Raw genomic sequence first — 21,801 nt, forward strand, 5'->3', positions numbered from 1 at the left:
ATAGTGTCCTGACAGTCCATAAGAAAGAGTCGACACCTCTGTCGCTCCCCTCTCGCGGGCTTGGAGTGCCATCAGCACTCGCCCCTGCATTCGCGTCCGGTGAAGCTGTAAAGGCCACACACGGCCAACAGCAAACACATTCAGAAAAAAAAAAAAAAAAAAATACATAGTGTCCTGAATGTAGCAGAGTAATACATAAATTTCTAGGACTTTTTATTTCAGTTTAAATTTAATTTGGTTATTCATTAAATATGAGGTATAACCACATGTTAATTCTTTATTTTATTCTTAGATACTATATATGCATGATATGCATACTATATGAGCACATGTAATCAGTTGATTTTTAATGAATTAGTTATAAAAAATGTAAAAACCATATGCAGGACTGTTAACATATAAAGTACTACTATGCAAAGCTGTCAAAACCACCCCTCAGGGTATCCACTAACCAAAATATTTATTGACGACTTGAAATAATACTCTTTGAATATAAAAATCAATGCAGGATACCAGTCAGCAGGATGACCATCAAAATTACAATTAAAAAAAATCAATATCCTCTCATAATTTTTACTTCTTGAATTTTTAAAAAAATAGTAACAAAACTATAATCATAATTACAATTATTTTTTTTATGTCACTGAATATAAGAATGACTTGTTAACACTGATCACAGCCTAACCTCCTTCTTGTATAAAGGTTAGGTACAGAAATACTTCTATTCCAAAATTAAACCAGGGTCTAACACAAGAAAAACTCCAAACTTTTACAATTATAATGATGCATACAAGAGAAAATAGACTGTGGAATCCCCTCTGACAACAGGTAAGCCTGTATTTCTATAGAAATACTGTGGGAGTAACCTCTTATCAAGCATGCTAACTATCCGAAATACTTATTAACAAAAAATACAAACTATGATGAAATATAAGGAACAACTATGTTCAGCAATAGACAATAGATATGTTATTAATTTGTACGATGATGATGATACAACAAAATCAACAGAATCCAAACCATGACACAATATATGTAGAATAAATAATCAATGAATCAGGACCACGATACTACAATTAAAGACGACTATTATTACTTTTTGGATATCCACTTAGTTATAATTTAATTAATTTGAAAGTGAACTATCAAAAAACAAACAAAAATTGAAAAAAGTTAAAGATATAAATGCAATAAAAAGAATGATGACTGAGATTGGGATTGATTGACTGCACAGATTAAAGAAAATACACAAAAAATGGACTGCACAGATTTTACTATCTGATGTTGCCTTAGATTATGAAGTATATCAGTATACAGAGTACCGGTGAAAAAAGAGAAAATAACATAACCGGTATGTAAGAGCGAAATAACCTATAGGACATAAATTTGCGCGATATATACTCAAAGCTGATTTGGCAGGAATATGAACATAACAATTTCCAATGATTTTTACCTTTTGTAGTAAAATTAATTTTAAATTAATGTAGTCAGTTAGAATTAAGTTTGCTGTACTTGGATATAACATAAATTAGAAAAAAGAACCACAGAGTTAAATATTTTTCATACGGTTCAAGGATTTATCACTTTAAATACAATATTACAGAACAATGAAAATTATTTTGTACAAGAATTTAAGGAAAAACATATCGAATTTAATCAAAATAAAGTCTACGAATTAAAATAAAAATTCTATCAAATGTGTGCATTTTATCTTTTTTTTTTTTTTATGAATTCCATATAAATTTCAATCTGTCACGTGCACAGATTTACAAATCCGCACACTAGTATAACCACATAATATGTCTATTGATGTTACTAACGTTGACGCATAGACAGAATACCAAACAAACATAGGTTTTTATACAAACTTGAGAATCTAGATGTTTGACAGATTGTTAGGTAAATTAAAAAATAAATATAATATCCTGTTTACATTTTATTGTCTTTAAAGCTCCATACACGGTTCAGTGATTTCGTCAACACAACTAAAAGCTGCTTTATTTTTCAATGTAATATAATAACTTTAAAATAATACCATTACATTTATTTCTATGTTCTTGTTGTTTATTCTTATAATAGAGATCTTTTTATATTTATATACGACAAGAAAATATAACTCAAAGCATAATGGTGTTTGTATTCGTCAATAATATTTAATATTTCAATAATTTAAAATAATGTTATGTTTATTATTAACCATAATTTCATTTGTACAAATATTTAACTGTGATGCCATAGTGCACTCGTCTCGATTATGAATGCTCATTTCTATACAACGATCCAAATTCTTTTCAAGTTTCTTCATAAGCTTTGTATCTTTTGCATAAAATTTACTCACTAATGATATCAAATTTGCTGCAAGTATAATGATGCAAATAATTAGCATTTAATATTAATTAAAATTAATTGAATCAAAAGAATAATATTTAAACCCTTTCCTAAAAAAGTTATTGAAATTGATTCAGAATAAAAACTAACAAATATTCCCCAGTGTTTAACCAAGAGAAGAGACTAACGGTATTATAGGTACATTACTAACAAATCCCTATCCCGTTTCTAATCTGGCTCAGGCTATAAGGGTTTTCACTGGACTCTACAAACTAAACAAGCATATAGCCCAACTAGGCTATATGATGACATGTAACTATCTAAACCTAAACTAAAACCGCTAAATTGATATCGAACAAACCTTTGTTAATCTTTCCATTTACAATTACATCATTCCGTTTCAACACGCACGCTATTAGACATTCACCGTGGACTGGTGATTCTTTATTTGGTGACAAACGTGTCACTGGTCTTTTGTCCTTTGCCTGCACTTCCTTCAAACAGTCGGTCATATTGCGTTTGAATTGTTCCACGTGAGCGCTCATCTCATTTGGGATGGTGCGGTATGACCAGTCCGGTTCACCTTCTTCGTTTTTAGGATTCGCTGCAAAATCATTATAATCAAATCGTGCATACATGTCAGTACCGGTAACTTCATACAGAGGGAGATATTTTTTTTAATGGGTGATAATGGAATGGTAACCCCACGCTACGCTATCGGTATACACCGGCAAGGCACCAACCAACACCTCACCTCATTTCCCATCAAATGGATCTTGTTTCTGTTACATGTATCCTCTTGTTAAATGTTGAATATTTTAACTATAACACTAACTGAATTAACTAATAAAACACAAGTAAATCTGAAATATACGTAATATTTCAGATTTACTTGTGTTTAATTCTCGATTAAAATATACGTAAATCCGGTTAGTCTTATTGTTAAAATATAATGTATACTTACGTAATTTTCAACGATAGTAATATTACATAGTTTTTGTACCAACCGCCCACTGCTGAGCATGGCCTCGTCCATACGGAGAGCTTTGCTAGTAGTTGTCATGCTTGGCAGGCGGATTGGCAACTGCAGTTTGGCTTTTGATGTTTGAAGAGAGACGCTATACAAACCATCCCTTGGTCATGAGCTCCTTTAGACGCCTCTTACGACACCCACGGCAAAAGGGGTGGCCTATTCTATGCCAGTATCTACACGGCTAGCATTGAATAGTTAATAAATATGAAACTATTACAATAAAATACCTATACTTTGGAAATAAATAATACTCACAATTTTTGGCGCGATTTTTCCTTTCCAATTTCAAATTACGATTAATTATTGTATCTTTATCGATCTTAATATCATGTACAGTATCTACACCCATCATCCTTTGTCTTTCTATTTTATTCTTTGGCTCGGTACAGAGTACTGTATAAATAAGAGCAAACAAAATTCCCGTACGATAAAACATTTTGCATGCGAAGTTTATTATGAAAAATTCGAAAAATTCTTTTTGAAATGCTGTCGTTTATCATAATTGGTCGTTAGTGACTTGGACTCGCTCGTTATTCGATTACTTACTGATAATAAAACGGTAACAATTCAATTAGCGTAAAACTGTGTAACAGGATAACATAATCGCTCTGTTACATACATTTGCCACGAAGGAGTTAAAATACATGTCACTTTTGAGAAACAAAACGCTTAAAATTATGTCAAATCGCCTAGGGGCATGTGTTGCTAGAAATAAAATTTTAAAATTACATTAAAATAATTAGAAAGATTAATCATTTAAAATAATATATTTACAAGTACCTCGTCAATGTTAATTTAATATATAATTAAATATCTTAAAGGGACTGTAAACGCAATTATTAACATTAGTCATTCAAATGGCAACACTTTCAAACACTCATACTTTTTTTTAAAAACAAAGGTTGTAATAGTGACAGGTATTAAAACAAGATAGTACTATGTCCATGTATATATATATAATTAAATTATTTTACATTTTTCATTTAATTATTTTATAACAGTAATTACATATTATATTCTACTGAACAGTACAATTATTTACATCGAGAAATTGTAATATATCACTTATAATTATTATGGATAAGAAATTATGCCTCTTACATAGGTACATTATACATATTCTAAAAAGTAATATAATACAATCTATTATTGGAGACATCGATTTATTTTTTGTACATGCACGCCCATTACAGCAAGACTCCAGGGCCGTTAAACCCATATTTTTTTAAAAACTAAAATTGCTGGATGGGTGTATATCATATAGATAAGAACAAATGGGCATAAACTGAGCGTCAATTATTAAGCAGATAATTAACTAGTTGTAAAAGTACAAAAATGTTGCTCCTCTATATATAAACCAATTTTAAATGACTATTTATTGAGCATTAAGGCGTTTGAAAACAATAACCTGTAGATAGTCCGGTTATAGTACCTAAATATTTATTTCTAATACCGTCCTACTGGGTACCTGGGGGGGGGGGGGGGGGGGGTAAGGGATTGTTAGTAATGGGGACTGAGAATCCCATTGCTAGCAATATACCCAACCAGGTCGACCTCCTCGCGGTTCCCCCTGGAAACTATCATGGTTAATTCCTGATGAATTCATCATCATGTGCTAACTGGCCTGTTTTCATTCTCACCGATCATCCGTCACTGGTGCTCGGCCAGCGTATCCCGTTAGCGCAGGCGGGGTTACCATACCATTTTCAACCATAAAAAAAATACCGTCCTACTGAACATATAAAAAAAAAACTAAATTAATATTTTAACGAACTGTAGCAACATCTTTGTACCTTTTTCAACCTCAGCTCACTTGTTCTTGCCTGCTGTTGTACACATCCACAAAAGATACTTCGCTTTAATAAAATAATATAAATGTGTCGGCCCTGTGATCTTAGCCTACATGGACTTGACGAGAAAGACAAAATTGGAACAATTGTCACCGCGCTTTTAGCTTTAACTTACCTCACTACACTACACTGTAATATTTTTTTATTTTTATTCCTAGCCTTGCGATATCTGAATTATCTGTGTGAACGCTCTTTAACCCCCTATACAAGGGCCTCTAGACAAATGGCAAGCGAATTCTTCGATGGAATCGACATCGCGAGTCCATGAGTTGGAATGAGACATCCGACGTTGCTATTTCATTCTATTTTTCGCTTGTCAAGAGGGCAAGGAATAAACTAATATATATAGATAGAATCATTTCGGTTGGAGTTCAAATAAAACAGAATAAGACACCACATATCGCCATCTCATTCTATCTCATGGACTCGCTAGCGAAAACGTTGTTAAAGAGGGAAGGTATTATACAATGTAATGGGCAGAGAACTTTGCAGCCACAAAGCATGTAATTACTTTACGTCATTTAAGAGACTCGGCACTGCCTTTATATTATTGTAACTAAAAAATAAATCTATGGAACCATTAAGTATCAATATAATAAAAAAAAAAGAGTATATTAAAACTATTTATAAAATGATTGTCCAGAATATTTATATTAATAAATCATAAACGACTTAGCTCTCAAATCCAATGAACTGGTTGCATAGATTTCACACAAACGTGCATAAGCATCACACGATATTACTGCCCTCCCCCCCCCCCCCGTGTAAGAATATATGTAGAGAAATATGGTTTACATAGGCACGAAATTAATAAAGAATATGCGTGTGACAACACCCTTAGCTCCATATCAATTCAGAGTTGGCGCCACGGTGTTATGTGCATGTTTCCTTAGACTTGATTCATTCTGTTTGAACTGCGTCTTATAATCGCCAATAACTTCCTTATTTTCCTGACATGACATTTACGTGAACACTATTTTGACTATATTTTTTTTTATTTAACACTATTTTCATAGAATACTCTCCTTTGAAAGACATTGGTAAGATCATATTCGACTTCTCCACTTTAATTTCTAATTTGCCGATGTCACGATGTCTGAAAGGAAATGTTTAATTGCTGTCAAAAATATTTAGACAAACATACAAAAAAGAAAAAATAACAATTTTAGTAAAATTTTTAAGGCACTAATCTAAAATTGTATAAATGTACACATATCCTTGCCGATAAAAAAATCCTAGTAGTTTTATAAATGACAAAGTTAGGTAAGAGTACAAAGGAATAACACCTGAATCCTCAGGAATGGCAACGCATGGGGGGCATATCATGGGCGAAACAGTATATACTCTGTTATGTCCATGGTACTGCTCATGTCTATAGGCGACTGTTATCCTTGCGTCAGCTTGTTCACCATTCTAAGTTGTATAAAAGAAAGAAAGAAAAATATATAAAGAATAGAATACAATGGAATTAAGAATCTTCTTTTTCAACCGACTTTTAAAAAAAGGAGGTTCACAATTAGGCTGTATATTGTTTATGTTTGTTACCTCACAACGCTGTTAGTTATAAACCGATTTGGAAAATACTCTTTTTATCAGAAACGATATATACTTACAGGTTGGTTTCATAGAAATTTAATCAAAATCGGTTCAGTAGTTTACTTATTTAAACCATAATAACTGGTACCGTCACAATTGAAGTGGATTTTTTTTATGGGACACAACCTTGAATTATTTGAAGACGGTTAAAAAAATTGTCTCCTATACTAATTAATAACTGTAGTAGCAAGACAAAAAATACAATATTTTGCTAATCCTTTCCTGAGGACTCGGATGTTATTCCTCTGTACCCTGTAAATTCACTGCCACATCCTACCCTTCAAACTGAAATATAGCCATGTAATCACAACTGTTTCACGGTAGAAACACGAATGGGACAAGGTACCCAAACAAACGATTTTTGTATAAACTGTGGTAACAATACAAATAGGTAATCTCCATTACTAATAATCCCTTCTCCCAGAAGAAGAACGTCAGTAACGTTTAAAAATTACCAGTATGCGCGCGTAGATCCGGGGCGAGCGTGGCGGGCGTGACGACGGGCGTGGCAGCGGGCGTGGCGGCCGGCGTGCAGGCTGCGCACGCGCCGCACAGCGGGGCGGCTCGCGGCGACGCCAGCGCCGCCAGCGGCGCGCGCCGCGCCACGCAGCGCGTGCACACCGCCGCGCCGCAGCCCCAGCAGTGGTGCTGCGGAGGACGCACTTCACGATAACACCACCATTGCGACGCTTGGAATATTTCGCATGGCACGAGTGAAATTTCTTATCATCGTCATTGTGATATTAGCCGTTAACCATCCACTGCTGAACATAGGTTTCCCCCACAAAGGACGGGGTTGCCAGTAGCTGCCACGCTTAGCAGGGGAACATGGCAAAGAAGGAGTGGCTCATTTTACACCGGGACCAAACGGCTCTCACTGAAATTTCATATGCTACGCCAAATCATACGTCGCTCTAGCTAATTCGCTATAAATCATACTAAATGAAATCGCAGATAGTCGCTGCGTTCAGATTTATTTGTGAGTCATTGGCTACGGTCAGTTAGCAGTGAAATGATATCTCATCAGACGGTCATACAGAGCGAGCGAATAGAGACTTTATCATTTCTTATCATAAAAATCATAATTTATATTTCACTTTTAGCAAATAGTAGCCAGTGTGACATTAAGACATTTTGAATGAAAATCACTTTTTGTGATTTGTCTCTGATATATCCATGAATAAAAAAAATATAATTTCACGAAATGATAATGTATTAAACGTAGCAATAATTTCCATGTCTAGAGTTTACAGATTGCTGCGTGAGAACGTATGGGATCTATTTACCGTTGCTAGTTAATCTTTTGCAATCCGTCGCTTGTCAAATCCGTTGCGCAGACCGCGTGCTAACGCTTTTTTTCTAATCGTTTTTGCTGTTAGCCACAAATGGCCTTTACAGCTTCACCGGGCGCGTGTGGAGCGGCGAGTGCACACGGGCATTTCAAGCTCACGAGAGGGGAGCGACGATAGGCGTCAGCTCCTTCTAATGGACTGCGGCTTAGGCCACCGCACTTCGACCCACGTCGGGGGACGGAGAGTCGGTATGTCGTGAGGATTGGAGAGTTGGGGCGGTAGGGATGCGCTCAGGCGCAAACCTAATCACGCGCAGAGGCACCAACGTATTTATTATTATTAAAATTACATTAATGCCACTTCTAATTGAATATTTATTTATATAATTACCTTCCTACTGAAGTGGTCGAGTGGCGTGGAGCAGCTGCATTCGGTGACGCTCTTGATGCTCTTCCAGTCGAGCGCCACCGTGTTCACCTCTCGCTCCAACTCCGGCAGGCTCACCGGAATTATTTCGTCCGCGCGCTACGAATTAATAGATATACAGTGGTACCTCGACATACCTCGTTTAGCTTGTTCCGTAATTTCCCCCATTGAAATTAATTGAAATGCCATTAATTCGTACTCCCATCAACAGTTCCAACCACTGTTGTTTTTGTTAGTTAGTCTGAAGTGGGAGGAACTGTTGGACACCAACATCCACCCCGCATGTTGGGGTCGTGTGTAGCGTGGTAGTGCACAATTTGTCGTATTTCAAATCTTGCTCTCATCTCAAAGCAAAATATCGCTCGCTCAACGGCTCATATCTCAAAACACTCGTATATTAGGGTACTCGTTTATCGAGGTACCACTGTATTACTAAAATACATATACAGAGTGGAAGGTACAGGTTGGCCAAAACAAAAACAGCCGATTCAGATGAATGGACTGAATAAGACAGAAGATCAATTTCTCACCGGAAATGCACCACAGCTATATAATATATAATTAATGATTCTTAGTTTTGACGCCGCGCAATGTATTTGGAATTTTACGATCCACGCAACGCGAAAACACGTAGGTATCGTGCGGTCGATGCTATTTCGTAGGTAGTTTTCGTACGCTTGTAGCGTGCACAGTTGATTCCAGGCATCATGGTAGATTTTTAATACGTATATTACATTGTTATTTATTTGATATTTCATAGTTCTTCACTAAAAAGTATTTTTTTTTTTTTATATTATGACAATATCATAGATTACTTGATTCTAAATGGAAAAAAATCAGGAAAAAAAAGAATTTCCACTGGTTTTCAGTTCAGAATAATGGTCAGAATCCACTCTTTCAGTTTTTGCAACCTTGACCCGTACACCCTGTATATTATATAAAGGTACCCCTTAAGAAGCTTGGCGTAAACGTAGAGGGAAATATTTGTCAACTTTATTTTTGAAATGGGTAATAATGGAATAGTAACCCCACCTCCACTGTCGGTATATGCTGGCGGGGCACAAGTGAGAGTTGTTAAGTGGATAGGATAGCGGTTCCTTCTGGAAACCAACTTGGTTCATTCTTGCGGAATTGATCGCGATGACCTAATTTTTTTTTATACAACTTAGAATGGCAAACAAGCTGACGGCCCACCTGATGGAAAGTGGTAACCGTCGCCTATAGACATTAGCAGTACCATGGACATAACAGAGTATACTGTTTCGCCCATGATACCCCCTCATGCGTTGCCATTCCTGAGGACTCAGGTGTTATTCCTCTGTACCCTGTAAATTCACGCGTGACTGACCTGCTTTAATACTCACTTATCATCTCTCACTGGTGCCCCGCCAGCGCATACCGTTAGCGTAGGCGGGGTTAACTTTCCGTTGTCACCCATTAAAAAAAAGCTGTACCTCTGTGATGAGTGGTATCTTGTTCGGTTTGCGTGGCACGGCGACGTCTTCCTTTAGAGGGTGGTCGTGGTTAGCGCACTCCAGCTCCGACAGAGTGCCGCCAGACTCGTACAGTAATCTGAAATACAAACAATAGTTATGCAATTAGAATTATATTGTTCAATTCTGATACCGTTACTATATGTGCGACTGCTAACACTCGCCAGAAATTCTACATAAATCTTTTTTTTTTTTTTTTATATTACTTAGAATGGCAAACAAGCTGGCGGTCCACCTGATGGAAAGTGGTAACCGTCGCCTATAGACATGAGCAGTACTATGAACATAACAGAGTATACTGTTTCGCCCATGATACACCCCATGCGTTGCCATTCCTGAGGACTCAGATGTTATTCCTCTGTACCCAGTAAATTCACGCCATATCCCACCCTTCAAACCGAAACACAGACATGCAAACACAGCTGCTTTACGGTTGAAACACGAATGGGACAGAGGTACCCAAGCAATCGACTTTTGTACAAAGTCTCCCTCTGGTAAATTTCCAACTACTATTTCGTCCACGCACGTTCTGCGACACGTGTTTCACCACTAAACGAGATATCTACAGGCAAATTAATAGATCGCTGCTCGGAACCGTTGTGCACCTCAACTGCAAAAAATATTAATAACGGCCGATGCTAATAATACAGGTTGAGCTCCACGTGATTTCACCTAGAAAACATCGTAGTTAATTCCCGCTAAATACATCACGATGAGCCCACTGATCTGCTTTCATTCTCATCTCTCATCGCTCACCGGGGTTACCATTCCATTTTCACGCAATAAAAAATCACCAGCGCTATCCGTATGCTCTCGAGGTATTAGAGAAAATAGCCGAAGATAAAGACAGGTTAGTTGGCTCACAATTTACAGATGAACACACGTATTTTTGTAATGTATGTATAATATTACAGGAAAACCAGGTCTACGCTAGAGTAAATAAATACAGTTTAGATGGATTACAAACTAATCCACTAATAGGTTATCACGAAGAAATAAAAACAGGTATTAACAAAAAAAAATGATTTTTTTTATACAACTTAGAATGGCAAACAAGCTGACGCCCCACCTGATGGAAAGTGGTAACCGTCGCCTATAGACATGAGCAGTACCATGGACATAACAGAGTATACTGTTTCGCCCATGATACCCCCCATGCGTTACCATTCCTGAGGACTCAGGTGTTATTCCTCTGTACCCAGTAAATTCACGCCATATCCCACCCTTCAAACCGAAACACAGCCATGCAAACACAACTGCTTCACGGTTGAAACATTAATTAACAGACAAGAATTAAATACAAACTAAAAATTAAATATGAAAAATACTTGATTAAAATGTGGCCTTCTTATTAATACAATATATATTCAAACGGTCTATGAATCGAACAATTGCCTACTCAGTTGGTCTCTCGATGCTATAATATTTTTCGAAAATATGTAACACTAAGTCTTCCCAAGAGACTACAACATAGAGTTTTTCAAAAGATAGGTAAAGAGGTTTTTTCATGTTCGGCAACGCGCATGCGCCCTGATATTGCAGACGTTCATAGGCTACGGTAACCGCTAACCATCGCGTGGGCTTGTTTGCCACTTCAGTGGTATAAAAAATAATAATAAAACTAACTTGTTGTCTATCTGCAACGCCTCAGTCTTTGTCTCTATTTCAACAGAGTTCACATTCCCGTTCTGGTAGTTCACCACTGTTGTGTCTTTACTCTTCTCAGCCTTTTTGCCTGATAGAAGATTCTTGAACGTGGTTATTCTCTGCGGAATGAACATATAAATAGTTACAATTATCTGCGTGGGATTTAAAAGAAAAAAAATAGTAATTAGTATTTTTTTTTTAATTTTTTAATTTAGTAATTAAAAAAAATGCTTTCAATTTATTATTATAACAAATAAATAACAATTAAATTACAAATCTTTATGTACTATTTAGCTTGCTCTTTCAAATATATGCTTAATAATCTTATATCTTTTTTTATTTTTGTATCTATTTAAATTTTTTTAACCACATAGTATAATTTTTCCTATATACTGAAGAATATTTTAAACACACAATCGGGACATAACGCGATGTAAAAGCTTTCACAGGTAAATATGGGGCAATTTACGTCGAGATGTCGGCAATAAAGAAGCAGGTATGTAGGTACTATTTACATGTAAAAACTTTTTCATTTGCGTTAAGTCCTGATTGTGTATTTAAAATATGTGTAAACAACGCCAAACTTTAAAATTAACTACTAAAGAATAAATGTGCATATGGCAACTCTATTTACGCAAAAGTAGATAAAAAATTGCAATGTGTATGAAGGCATCTGGTGAGATAGATTGTAAACTAACGGTGTCCACGACAATACGGTGGCATAAATTAACCCTGTTCGCCGCACTATAACTGTTAAATTTTTAGCTTTGATTTCCACGAGACAGGCTTTGCCTAGTGTGGAGTCATAGTTATATTGTACTACAGGCTAATTTTGTTTAAGGAAATAAAGTTATTACTATTATTATGTAGATATCTGGAGGTGGAAGCAAGTACCTTGGTGAGGTAGTTGATGTGGTGGTCGAGCGCGGAGCAGTGCTCGACGGCGGCGGGCAGCAGGTCGCCCAGCGGCTCGCGAGGGTGCACGCCACTCTCGTGCCGGCAGTACATGCCGCGCCAGAACCTTCCAGAAGGCAGAGGAGATAGCATCAGTATTTTTTTTATACAACTTAGAATGGCAAACAAGCTGACGGCCCACCTGATGGACAGTGGTAACCGTCGCCAATAGACATGAGCGGTGCCATGGCATAACAGAGTTTTCGCCCATGATACCTCCCATGCGTTGCCATTCCTAAGGACTCAGATGTTATTTCTCTGTACCCTGTAAATTCACGCCATATTCCACCCTTCATACCGAAACACAGCCATGCAAACACAACTGCTTCACGGTAGAAACACGAATGGGACAGAGGTACCCAAGCAATCGACTTTTGTACAAAGTCTCCCTCTATCTCTGTAGAAACATTCCTACGAAATTATACCTTATGCTCTGCGCACTTAAGTCCGGTTTAAGCACGTCTGGATGGGCCTTCGGGTTGTACAGTGGATTCTTGTATTCGTTGAGATGGTTCGCCATGTATCCCCACAGAGAAAATGTGCGTTCAGACAACCTGGGAATTAGATTATATATTATTACTAATTATTTTCTGCGGCTTTGCTCACGTGAATTAGTAGATAAAGTATTCAAACATCTTTACAAATTTTCTTATCCTATTAATATTATAAATGGAGGAAGGGATTGTTAGTAAAAGGATCAGCACCATTGCTAGTAGTATACTATAATATACCCTTTCCGGTCGACCTCTACGCGGTTCCCCCTGGTAAACATCTTGGTTAATTCTTGTGGAATTCGTCACAATGGCCAAACTGACCTTTTATCCTCATCTATCTCTCTTCACTGGTCCGCCAGTGTTAACCAATTGCACAGGCGAGACCACCATACCATTATCGTCCATTAAAAAATATTATAAATGTAAAAGTTTGAAAACATGTTTAATTTAACAGTATGTTTAATTTTAACTAGATAATATTAAGTTTTATCTTTAGCTGTATAATTTTATTTTGTTATAACCTTGAAAATTCCATAGTGTCCTTTCATTCATATAATAAAATCGTAACTGGTCGCTGATATTAAAGAAAAACTATTATAGGGGGGGGGGGGGAGGCTTTATGAACGCAATAAAAACAAAACGATAATTTTTAGAATTTTTATCTGTTTACGTTTGTGCACGCTAATCTCAGAAACAGCTTAGCCGATTTGAAAGCAGTTTTCACTAAAGCGTTGCGGTTTGCTTCACATAACATTTAGTATTTTTATTCAATCGGTTCATAAATAAAAAAAGTTATATCAATCTAAAGATACATATATAAAATGCTATAAAATAACCGATCAGTTAAATTGGCTGAAACTTTTTTATTACGTATAAAATATTACGTATTGATTTTCGAAAATTCTGTCAACTCGTGCGCAGCCGGCTCAAATCGCTAGTTTCAAATAATATTTCTATACATCTTTTTAGTACAAAACAATGAATTAAATGAAGTTACCTGAGATCTCGCCGGTCCTTTTGGCAGTTTCCGATGAAGGTCCCGTACTGGCACGCATGCGCGTGATCGTGGAGAGTTAGTAGGAACCTCTCATTAAACTGGAACGCCTGCGCATACGCAAATAAACATATAGTGCGATTAATATTAGAATACAATTGACTTTCTCCCGTATTGTGTTTTAAACGTAAAAATAAAGGGAAAAAAATTGCTAATGTTGCTAAGTAATGGGGACTGGCGGCCTCATTATTAGCAATGTCAGGTCGACCTCCACGCGGTCACCTTGGAAACCATGGTGGTTAATTCTTAATAAATTCATCCCAGTGGGTCAACCGTGAAGCAGTTGTGTTTGCATAGCTGTGTTTCGGTTTGAAGGGTGGTATCCCACCCGTGAATTTACTGGCGTGGCGTGAATTTACTGGGTACAGAGGAATAACACCTGAGTCCTCAGGAATGACAACGCATGGGGGGTATCATGGGCGAAACAGTATACTCTGTTATGTCCATGGTACTATTCATGTCTATAGGCGACGGTTACCACTTTCCATTAGGTGGGCCGTCAACTTGTTTGCCATTCTAAGTTGTATAAAAAAAAATACTGACTTGCCTTTACATCCTCACGTATATACCGTTTTTTTAATGGATGAAAATGGAATTATAACCTCGCCCTAGATATCGGTATACACTGGCAGGGCACTAGTGAGGGATGATAAATAAGGATATAGTCAGGTCAGTTGGCCCATCGTGACAAATCTCACAAGAATTAAACTACAATATTTTCCAAGTGGAACCGCGTGGAAGTCGACCTAATAATAGTGATAATAAATAAAAGTGGGGCTGTTAGACCCCATTACTAACAATTCCTTTCTCCCCCAGCACCGTTAGCGCAGGCAGGGCTACTATACCATTTTTGTTTTTGTTTTTTGATAGGTGAAAATGGTATGGTAACTCCGCCTGCGCTAACGGGATAAGCTGGCGGAGCACCAGCACAAGGGTGATACATAAGAATGAAAACAGACCAGTTAGCCCGTCATGATGAATTCGTCAGGAATTAACCATGATAGTTTCCAGGGAAAACCGCGAGGAGGTCGATCTGGTTGCGTATATTGCTAGCAATGGGATTCTCAGTCTCCATTACTAACAATGCCTTTCCCCCCATTACTATACCATTATCATTTTCCATATCTATATAGTCAGACGAATTCACTTAGCATTATGTAATAAATACGATAACCCGATCCTTTCATTGTGGATCTAAATTATTATATGGGCCATAAAATTATTTGTTTTGTATTTTTTTCTGCTAACATAATTAAAATTGTTACTAACAAAAATGGATACTAATTATCTGTAATAAAAAAATATTATTTTTAGTATTAAGCATGATGGTTTACAGGAAGCCACGAGGTGGCCGAACTGAGAGAGTATATTGCTAGCAATGGGGTTGCTAATCTCCATAACTAACAATCTCATCTCCCCCCTTCCTTTGAGGGTGGAAGCTGCTGGAGATGCTGATCAGGTGCGTACCTCGGGCCGCTGGCGCAGCAGCTGCCAGGTGCAGTCGAGCAGCTGCGTGAAGACGGGCGAGCGCTCGCGGCCGTCGCACGCGATGTGACCGCACCGAGCCGTGAACTTGTGCCCGAATGACAGCCAGTCCTTTTCTATTAGCGCCTGCCAATATATTAATAACATAGAAATATATTAATAAAATACAACATAGAATGGCAAACAAGCTGACGGCCCACCTGATGTAAAGTGGTAACCGTCGCCTATAGACATGAACAGTACCATGGACATAACAGAGTATACTGTTTCGCCCATGATACCCCCCCATGCGTTGCCGTTCCCGAGGGCTCAGGTGTTATTCCTCTGTACCCTGTAAAGTGAGGCGCGACTGGGCGCACCTGGTAGCCGTTGATGGTGCGGTAGTGCGGCTCGAGGCAGAGTGCAGCCAGCGAGCACACCTGCGCGGTGCGGTCCCAGCCGTCGCTGCAGTGCACGCACACGCTCACGCCGCCCTCGATCGCAGACGCTATCCACCACGACGTGTCCAGTATCGACCTTTAGGGGGCAAGCAATTTTTTTTAATAGGTGAAGATGGAATGGTAATCACGCCTGCGCTATCGGTGTATGCGAGCGGGGCACCAGTGAAAGATGAGAGGTAGGCAGGTCAGTTGGCCCATAGTGAAAAATTAAACAAAAATTAATCACTTTTGTCCCCAGGGAGAACCGCGTGGAGGTCGACCTAATAGGGTGTATTGCTAGAAATGGGTTCCTTTCCCCCCGGAAAGGAATTGTTAGTACTGAGGACTTCTTTTATGGACGATAACGGAATAGTAACTCGGCTTACGCTAGCGAAGCATTAGTGAAGGGTGATAGGTGAGAATAAAAGCAAGTCAATTAGGCCATCATGACAAATTCATCAAGAATTAACCACGAATTAACCATATGGTTTCCAGAGCGAGCCACGTAAAGGTCGACCTGATAAGGTATATTGCTAGCAATGAGGTTGTTAACCCTATTACTAATAATCCCTAAATAAATAAAAGAAAATATGAAATTTCATAGCACTTGGTAGGTGTCGCGTACAGTAAGAAGCGAATGATAGCAACACCGGATGTGCCCCAGGATTGGTCCGTCTCGTTTCGAAAAGGGAACAAAAACTTGCTGTATGTGTCAACGGACGCCTTTTTCAAAATTTCAAGTGGATCAAAGTAACGGCTTTTATGTAAATTTATATTTTTGTAACTATTCGCTATTAAAATCAATTAATTCAAGCATGTTTATATGAATGAATTGACCCTTTAACGATCTGTTGAAGACATCAGCACGTACCAGTAGGTCTTGGGTTCGATTCTCGGTCGGGCCAATTTAGAATATGAACATTTTCCGTAAATTTTCGGATCTGAGTGATAACAAAATCATTTAAGATACCTACTTGATATGTTTGAGCCAACCGGATGATTCGAGGCCACTAAGAAATGACGACATAGTTGGTGTGTTTTGCTCGCATGCTGAAACAAATTTACATTTATATATATATATATATATATATATATATATATATATATATATATATATATATATATATATATATATATATATATATATATATATATATATTCTTTATTGCACTAAAATATACAGTAATAATAACAAATTAGTAACAAAGTGAGTTTAATTTATTCTTTTTAAGTAATAAATTTTTAATTAAATTAATAAATTTTCACAAAAATATTTCTATACGACAATACGATTTCAAAGGGATTTTCTCTCGCGAACGTTCAGAAATAAGCTCCCTGCCGAGGTATTCCCTAGAGACTGAAATATGTGATTTTTCAAACAGGGTATAATATTAAGGTTTCTTCAGGGTCGGACAACGCGCACGTGACACCCCTAGTGTTGCAGGCGTCCATAGGCTACAGTGACTGTTTACCATCAGACAGGCTGTATGCTTGTTTGGTACTTTCGTGGTATAAAAAAAAACAAGTCGGAATAGCAAATAAGCTGACGCCCCACCTGATGAGTTATCAGAGTGTAACGATAGACTTTTTGCAGTAATTTTTCTCAACATCAACCTGACATGAAGATAAACAATTACCATGAAGTAATATAGTAATATATATATAATAAAGAAGAAACCCTAATTGTCTAATAAGCAATTTTTTTACAATTCACAGTAAAATAAAATAAATGAAACACCAAACGATGCATACTCTCGACGAGCTTCTGGAGGCTCTTCCTCATCACGTGGATATTGCCGATGCCCATGAACTGAAACTTGATGTTCTCATAAAACGCCTCGTTCTCATAGCCCTTGCCAGCCGCTCGGTTCACCATCGCGTTTATCTGGACAAAAAGCATAATAATAACAGCAGGACGTCTATTATAAATTATGTAGGCAAAAATCGAAGGAATGCAAGCTAACATTAGCACCTGAACAAAAATCGGAAATCGCGGAATTAACTTCCAAATTCAACAAAGAGTCAGCGTAGGAGAAATTATGCTACATCTTTTATCCGTACTATCACTTCTTCTTCTGTGAGGTCCACTTCTATCGCAGGATTCTTTTTAATGGATGATGATGGAATGGATGGAACACCGCCTAAGGTAAACGGCAAGTGAGAGTGAGAGGCAAGCCAATTAGCCCATCGTGATGAATACGTCGGGTATCCAGCACGATGGTTTCTAAGAGGGGTCACGTGGAGGTTGGTCTGATAAGGTATATAGCTATAGTAATTGCACTGGTAGTTCGAAGGATCAGAAGTGATAACCGAAAAGTTTGGGGGAAAAGGGATTGTTTGTAATGGGTTCTAACAGCTCCATTGCTAGCATTATACCCTATCAGGTCGACCTCCACGCGGTTCCACCTAGAAACGATTGTTGTTAATTCTTGTCGAATGGGCCGACTGATCTGCCTTCATCGTCACCTATCATCTCTCACTGGTACCCCGCCAGCGTATACCGATAGCGCGAGCGCGTGTTCATTCCATTTTCCCCCATTAAAAAAAAACCGAAAGGATCTAGAGTGGCCATCCTTGGAAATCAAGCATATTTGTTTATAAATAATCACATCAAGAGGAATTAAATTTCTTACGTTATTTATCTCAAAGTGATGTATAAAGAATAATGAATAATGACGTTCAGTGGGTAAAATATAAAAAAATATGCAACCTTACCCTGGGCCTAGTGTCCACAACGTACATGTAACCACAATTAGGATTGGCACGTCGGATTAAGTCAAGCATCTGTTCATCCTCCATGCATCTGTGAAAAATAATATCAAAATATGTATGTATTCTTTACATGACATAATGGCTTACCCGATGGAAAATAGTAATCATTTTCTACAGAGATAAACAACAACGGTTGCAACAACAGTGGACATCTTAAAATATGACCGATACCCATGGTACCACCCCCCCCCCCCCCTTGTGTTGCTTTGAGATGGTGATATTTCCGTACCTCATAATATTATTGCCTCATCCCAATCTTCAGTTTCAGGTACAGTTATGAGTATGATAGCAAGCAGACTGCACTGTGTGTACGTTAATCACTGCTGCGCAATTTCCAATGGAATTGTGCAGCGGTGATTATCTGTATACTATTTAATATATTATGTGCGTGTGCGTGCGTGCGTGCGTGCGTGCGTGCGTGCGTGCGTGCGTGCGTGCGTGTGTGTGTGTGTGTGTGTGTGTGTGTGTGTGTGTGTGTATTGTGTACGTAAATTTACTAACATTAGTTTTAAGAATATTGGTACTAATAAATATTTAATGGACCAAAAAAGTCCAAAATAAAATTTAATTATTTTAATATTATTATTAATTTATTGTTATATAATGTGTAAAGCGCTTACATGATGACTTTTAAATTATAATTTTTAATATTAACAATTATAATAATAAATATTTTACGTCAATTTAATTCATTACAATTAATCCTAAAAACATCAACATAATCAACAAAGTACCTAATAATTTTTTTTTATACAACTTAGAATGGCAAACAAGATGACGGCCCACCTGATGGAAAGTGGTAACCGTCGCCTATAGACATGAGCAGTACCATGAAAATAACAGAGTACACTGTTTCGCCCATGATACTCCCCATACGTTGCCATTCCTGAGGACTCAGGTGTTATTCCTCTGTACCCTGTAAATTCACGCCATAACCCACCCTTCAAACCGAAACACAGCCATGCAAATAACTGCTTCACGGTGGAAACACGAATGGGACAGAGGTACCCAAGCAATCGATTTTTGTACAAAGTCTCCCTCTGGTATTTAATATATATATATTTATTTATTTATTTTTAACTTTCACATTTTAAATCGTCACATCTTCACACAGCAAGCAGAGTCATTTCAGGGCACAGTTAGTGTTTCTTCAACACAAATGGCGCAGAAGAATGCAAGCAGAGAAAGTTTGTGTATAGTATCCTTCTAGTGAAAACTCAAGTTCAGCTGTAGGATTACTGTAGGTTGCCGTGTGGTCCCGACATAGCATAGGCCATATATTTCGCGTTGGTATCGTAAATATCGACCAAAAGAGGGCGAGGGATAGGCAGCAATGGCCCTCTTTAAACATCTCTAAAGCCTGACTGCGGTTGCCAACCCACCTGCCAAGTGTGGCAACTACTGGCAAAACCCCCCAAGAGGGAAGTTTATATTCAGCAGTGAACAGTTAAAGGCTGATATGATGATGATGTGGATTATCTATGATGATGGAGATGTACCTAGCAGAGAATCCGCTCAGCGGTTGACTGCAGCGCGCTATGGCTGCTTTGTTATGGTGCAGGTAGGCCAAGGCTGGGAGACGACCCCTCGATCTGAAGCTGGCGCTGCCGAGGAGCACAGCTGTGGATGCCTTCGCTGGTACGTAGATCTCGCTCGGGTACGTATCGCACAACTGTTGTATGCCGTTCAAAATGAGACTTCAGTAATAATATCGCTTTATACTATATAGATAGAGTGTCTACATAATAATGCTTCGAGAAAAACGGGTCAACTTTTTCATATAATTTCGAGTGATGAACAGTTATGAGTGTTTCTTTTTACAATTTCTATATTTATCTTGTTTTACAATTCTTGCATCTTTTTAATACGTAAAAACTCATTTTTTTTTATTAAATAATTAAATATCGATACGTCAAAATACATTATATGCGTTAGTAAATGGAATACTGATAAAAAAAAGGAATCAGCTAATTTGATAATTAGCTGACAAAAAGTTGACCCGTTTTTGAGACTCGATACTCTATCTATATAATCTAAGACTATCACATACAGCAGAGATATAAATCAAAAGTATATCAAAAGTTTGAAGGGATTGTTAGAGTGATAGCGAGTGATAGAGAAGAATTGTGGTTGTTGTGGTACAATCAAGTGACAACATTAAGGAGGAGAATATTTAAAAAAAAGTAATAAGTATGGACGTGGATGTAATAAGGCATGGGATAAAATAACAAGAACAGAAGACCTAAACTGAATTGGATGGACAGTGTGATAGATGATATGGCCAGAAAAGAAGTGAATACTAAAATGAATGCAAAAAACAGTTAATAAAAGAGAAAAATATATAACGCAGACTACAAATTTGAGTTTGGGGTCTTGGTTTGCATTACCTATATTTATAAGGTCAAGAAAATTATGATCATTTAAGGCGATACTTTTTTAAATCTCCAATTATGAATTAATTTTGAGGAAACTTTCTTAATCGAAAGGTATTATTCCATATTGGTATCATACTAGTTTTATTCCTTTCTGGAAAGAAAGGAAAAAAACTAGTATGATACCAAGGAAAAAATTTTTATTATATAAACAATTCTCACCTCGTAATCTCTGTTCGCTGTGCACAGCACCCAGTGTTCGTTTGGAACGTTCATTCTTTGATATTCGGTCTGGATGTCGAAGAAATTCCAGCCGGCCGATTTGGGTAGCTCGTCCGGCGTGGACTTGTAGTGGAAACAGTACAACTCGTCAATGTGTACTGAAATAACAAATTAAATGTGATTGAACTTTATTTATTTTGATGAATTCATCACAATAGACTAACTGACCAACCCTTCTAGGCAAATGGTAAACGAATCAATCGATAGAATCGTTATTGAAATCGAGTCTATGAGAGAGAATGAGACATCTGACGTTGCTCTCTTTCTATCTCAAGGACTCGTTAGCGATGACGATTTCAACGAT

At 37.5% G+C, this 21,801-nt stretch overlaps 2 protein-coding genes across 3 annotated transcripts in view; both read right to left on the reverse strand.

Moving 5' to 3' along the window:
- Positions 1–1,817: 1,817 nt before the first annotated feature.
- On the reverse strand, positions 1,818–4,187 carry LOC113512109 (uncharacterized). The gene is made up of 3 exons (XM_026895890.3): positions 3,617–4,187; positions 2,690–2,932; positions 1,818–2,355 (listed from the first exon to the last, which is right to left on the reverse strand). The coding sequence occupies exons 1-3, from the start codon at positions 3,795–3,797 to the stop codon at positions 2,162–2,164; spliced, it is 618 nt and encodes a 205-aa protein (XP_026751691.1). The 5' UTR covers positions 3,798–4,187; the 3' UTR covers positions 1,818–2,161.
- A 108-nt stretch (positions 4,188–4,295) lies between these two features.
- The window catches only part of LOC113512066 (myotubularin-related protein 6), a 100,312-nt gene continuing 82,806 nt past the window's right edge, over positions 4,296–21,801 (reverse strand). For both annotated transcript variants that reach the window (XM_026895838.3, XM_031909092.2), the window contains exons 4-18: positions 21,438–21,595; positions 20,343–20,515; positions 18,787–18,874; positions 17,824–17,956; positions 17,046–17,121; positions 16,012–16,168; positions 15,635–15,778; positions 14,111–14,217; positions 13,045–13,173; positions 12,560–12,686; positions 11,645–11,784; positions 9,980–10,097; positions 8,490–8,624; positions 7,263–7,455; positions 4,296–6,307 (exon numbers count right to left, since the gene is read on the reverse strand). In XM_026895838.3, the coding sequence (XP_026751639.1) occupies positions 6,285–6,307; positions 7,263–7,455; positions 8,490–8,624; positions 9,980–10,097; positions 11,645–11,784; positions 12,560–12,686; positions 13,045–13,173; positions 14,111–14,217; positions 15,635–15,778; positions 16,012–16,168; positions 17,046–17,121; positions 17,824–17,956; positions 18,787–18,874; positions 20,343–20,515; positions 21,438–21,595 (1,901 nt within the window). In that variant the 3' untranslated portion in view covers positions 4,296–6,284. The remainder of the gene's footprint in view (positions 6,308–7,262; positions 7,456–8,489; positions 8,625–9,979; positions 10,098–11,644; positions 11,785–12,559; positions 12,687–13,044; positions 13,174–14,110; positions 14,218–15,634; positions 15,779–16,011; positions 16,169–17,045; positions 17,122–17,823; positions 17,957–18,786; positions 18,875–20,342; positions 20,516–21,437; positions 21,596–21,801) is intronic.

Source organism: Galleria mellonella, unplaced genomic scaffold (assembly GCF_026898425.1).
Source record: "Galleria mellonella isolate WM207_F2 unplaced genomic scaffold, CSIRO_AGI_GalMel_v1 utg184, whole genome shotgun sequence".
NCBI classification, from domain to species: Eukaryota; Metazoa; Arthropoda; class Insecta; order Lepidoptera; family Pyralidae; genus Galleria; species Galleria mellonella.

Excerpts from the sequence above, each read along its gene's own strand:
- LOC113512109 (XM_026895890.3), bottom strand. The coding sequence starts at position 3,797 with ATGTTTTATCGTACGGGAATTTTGTTTGCTCTTATTTATACAGTACTC. Across the intron at positions 2,933-3,616 it reads GAAAAATCGCGCCAAAAATT|CGAATCCTAAAAACGAAGAA; the intron begins GTGAGTATTATT and ends ATGATTTTGCAG. Across the intron at positions 2,356-2,689 it reads AAATGGAAAGATTAACAAAG|CAAATTTGATATCATTAGTG; the intron begins GTTTGTTCGATA and ends TTATACTTGCAG.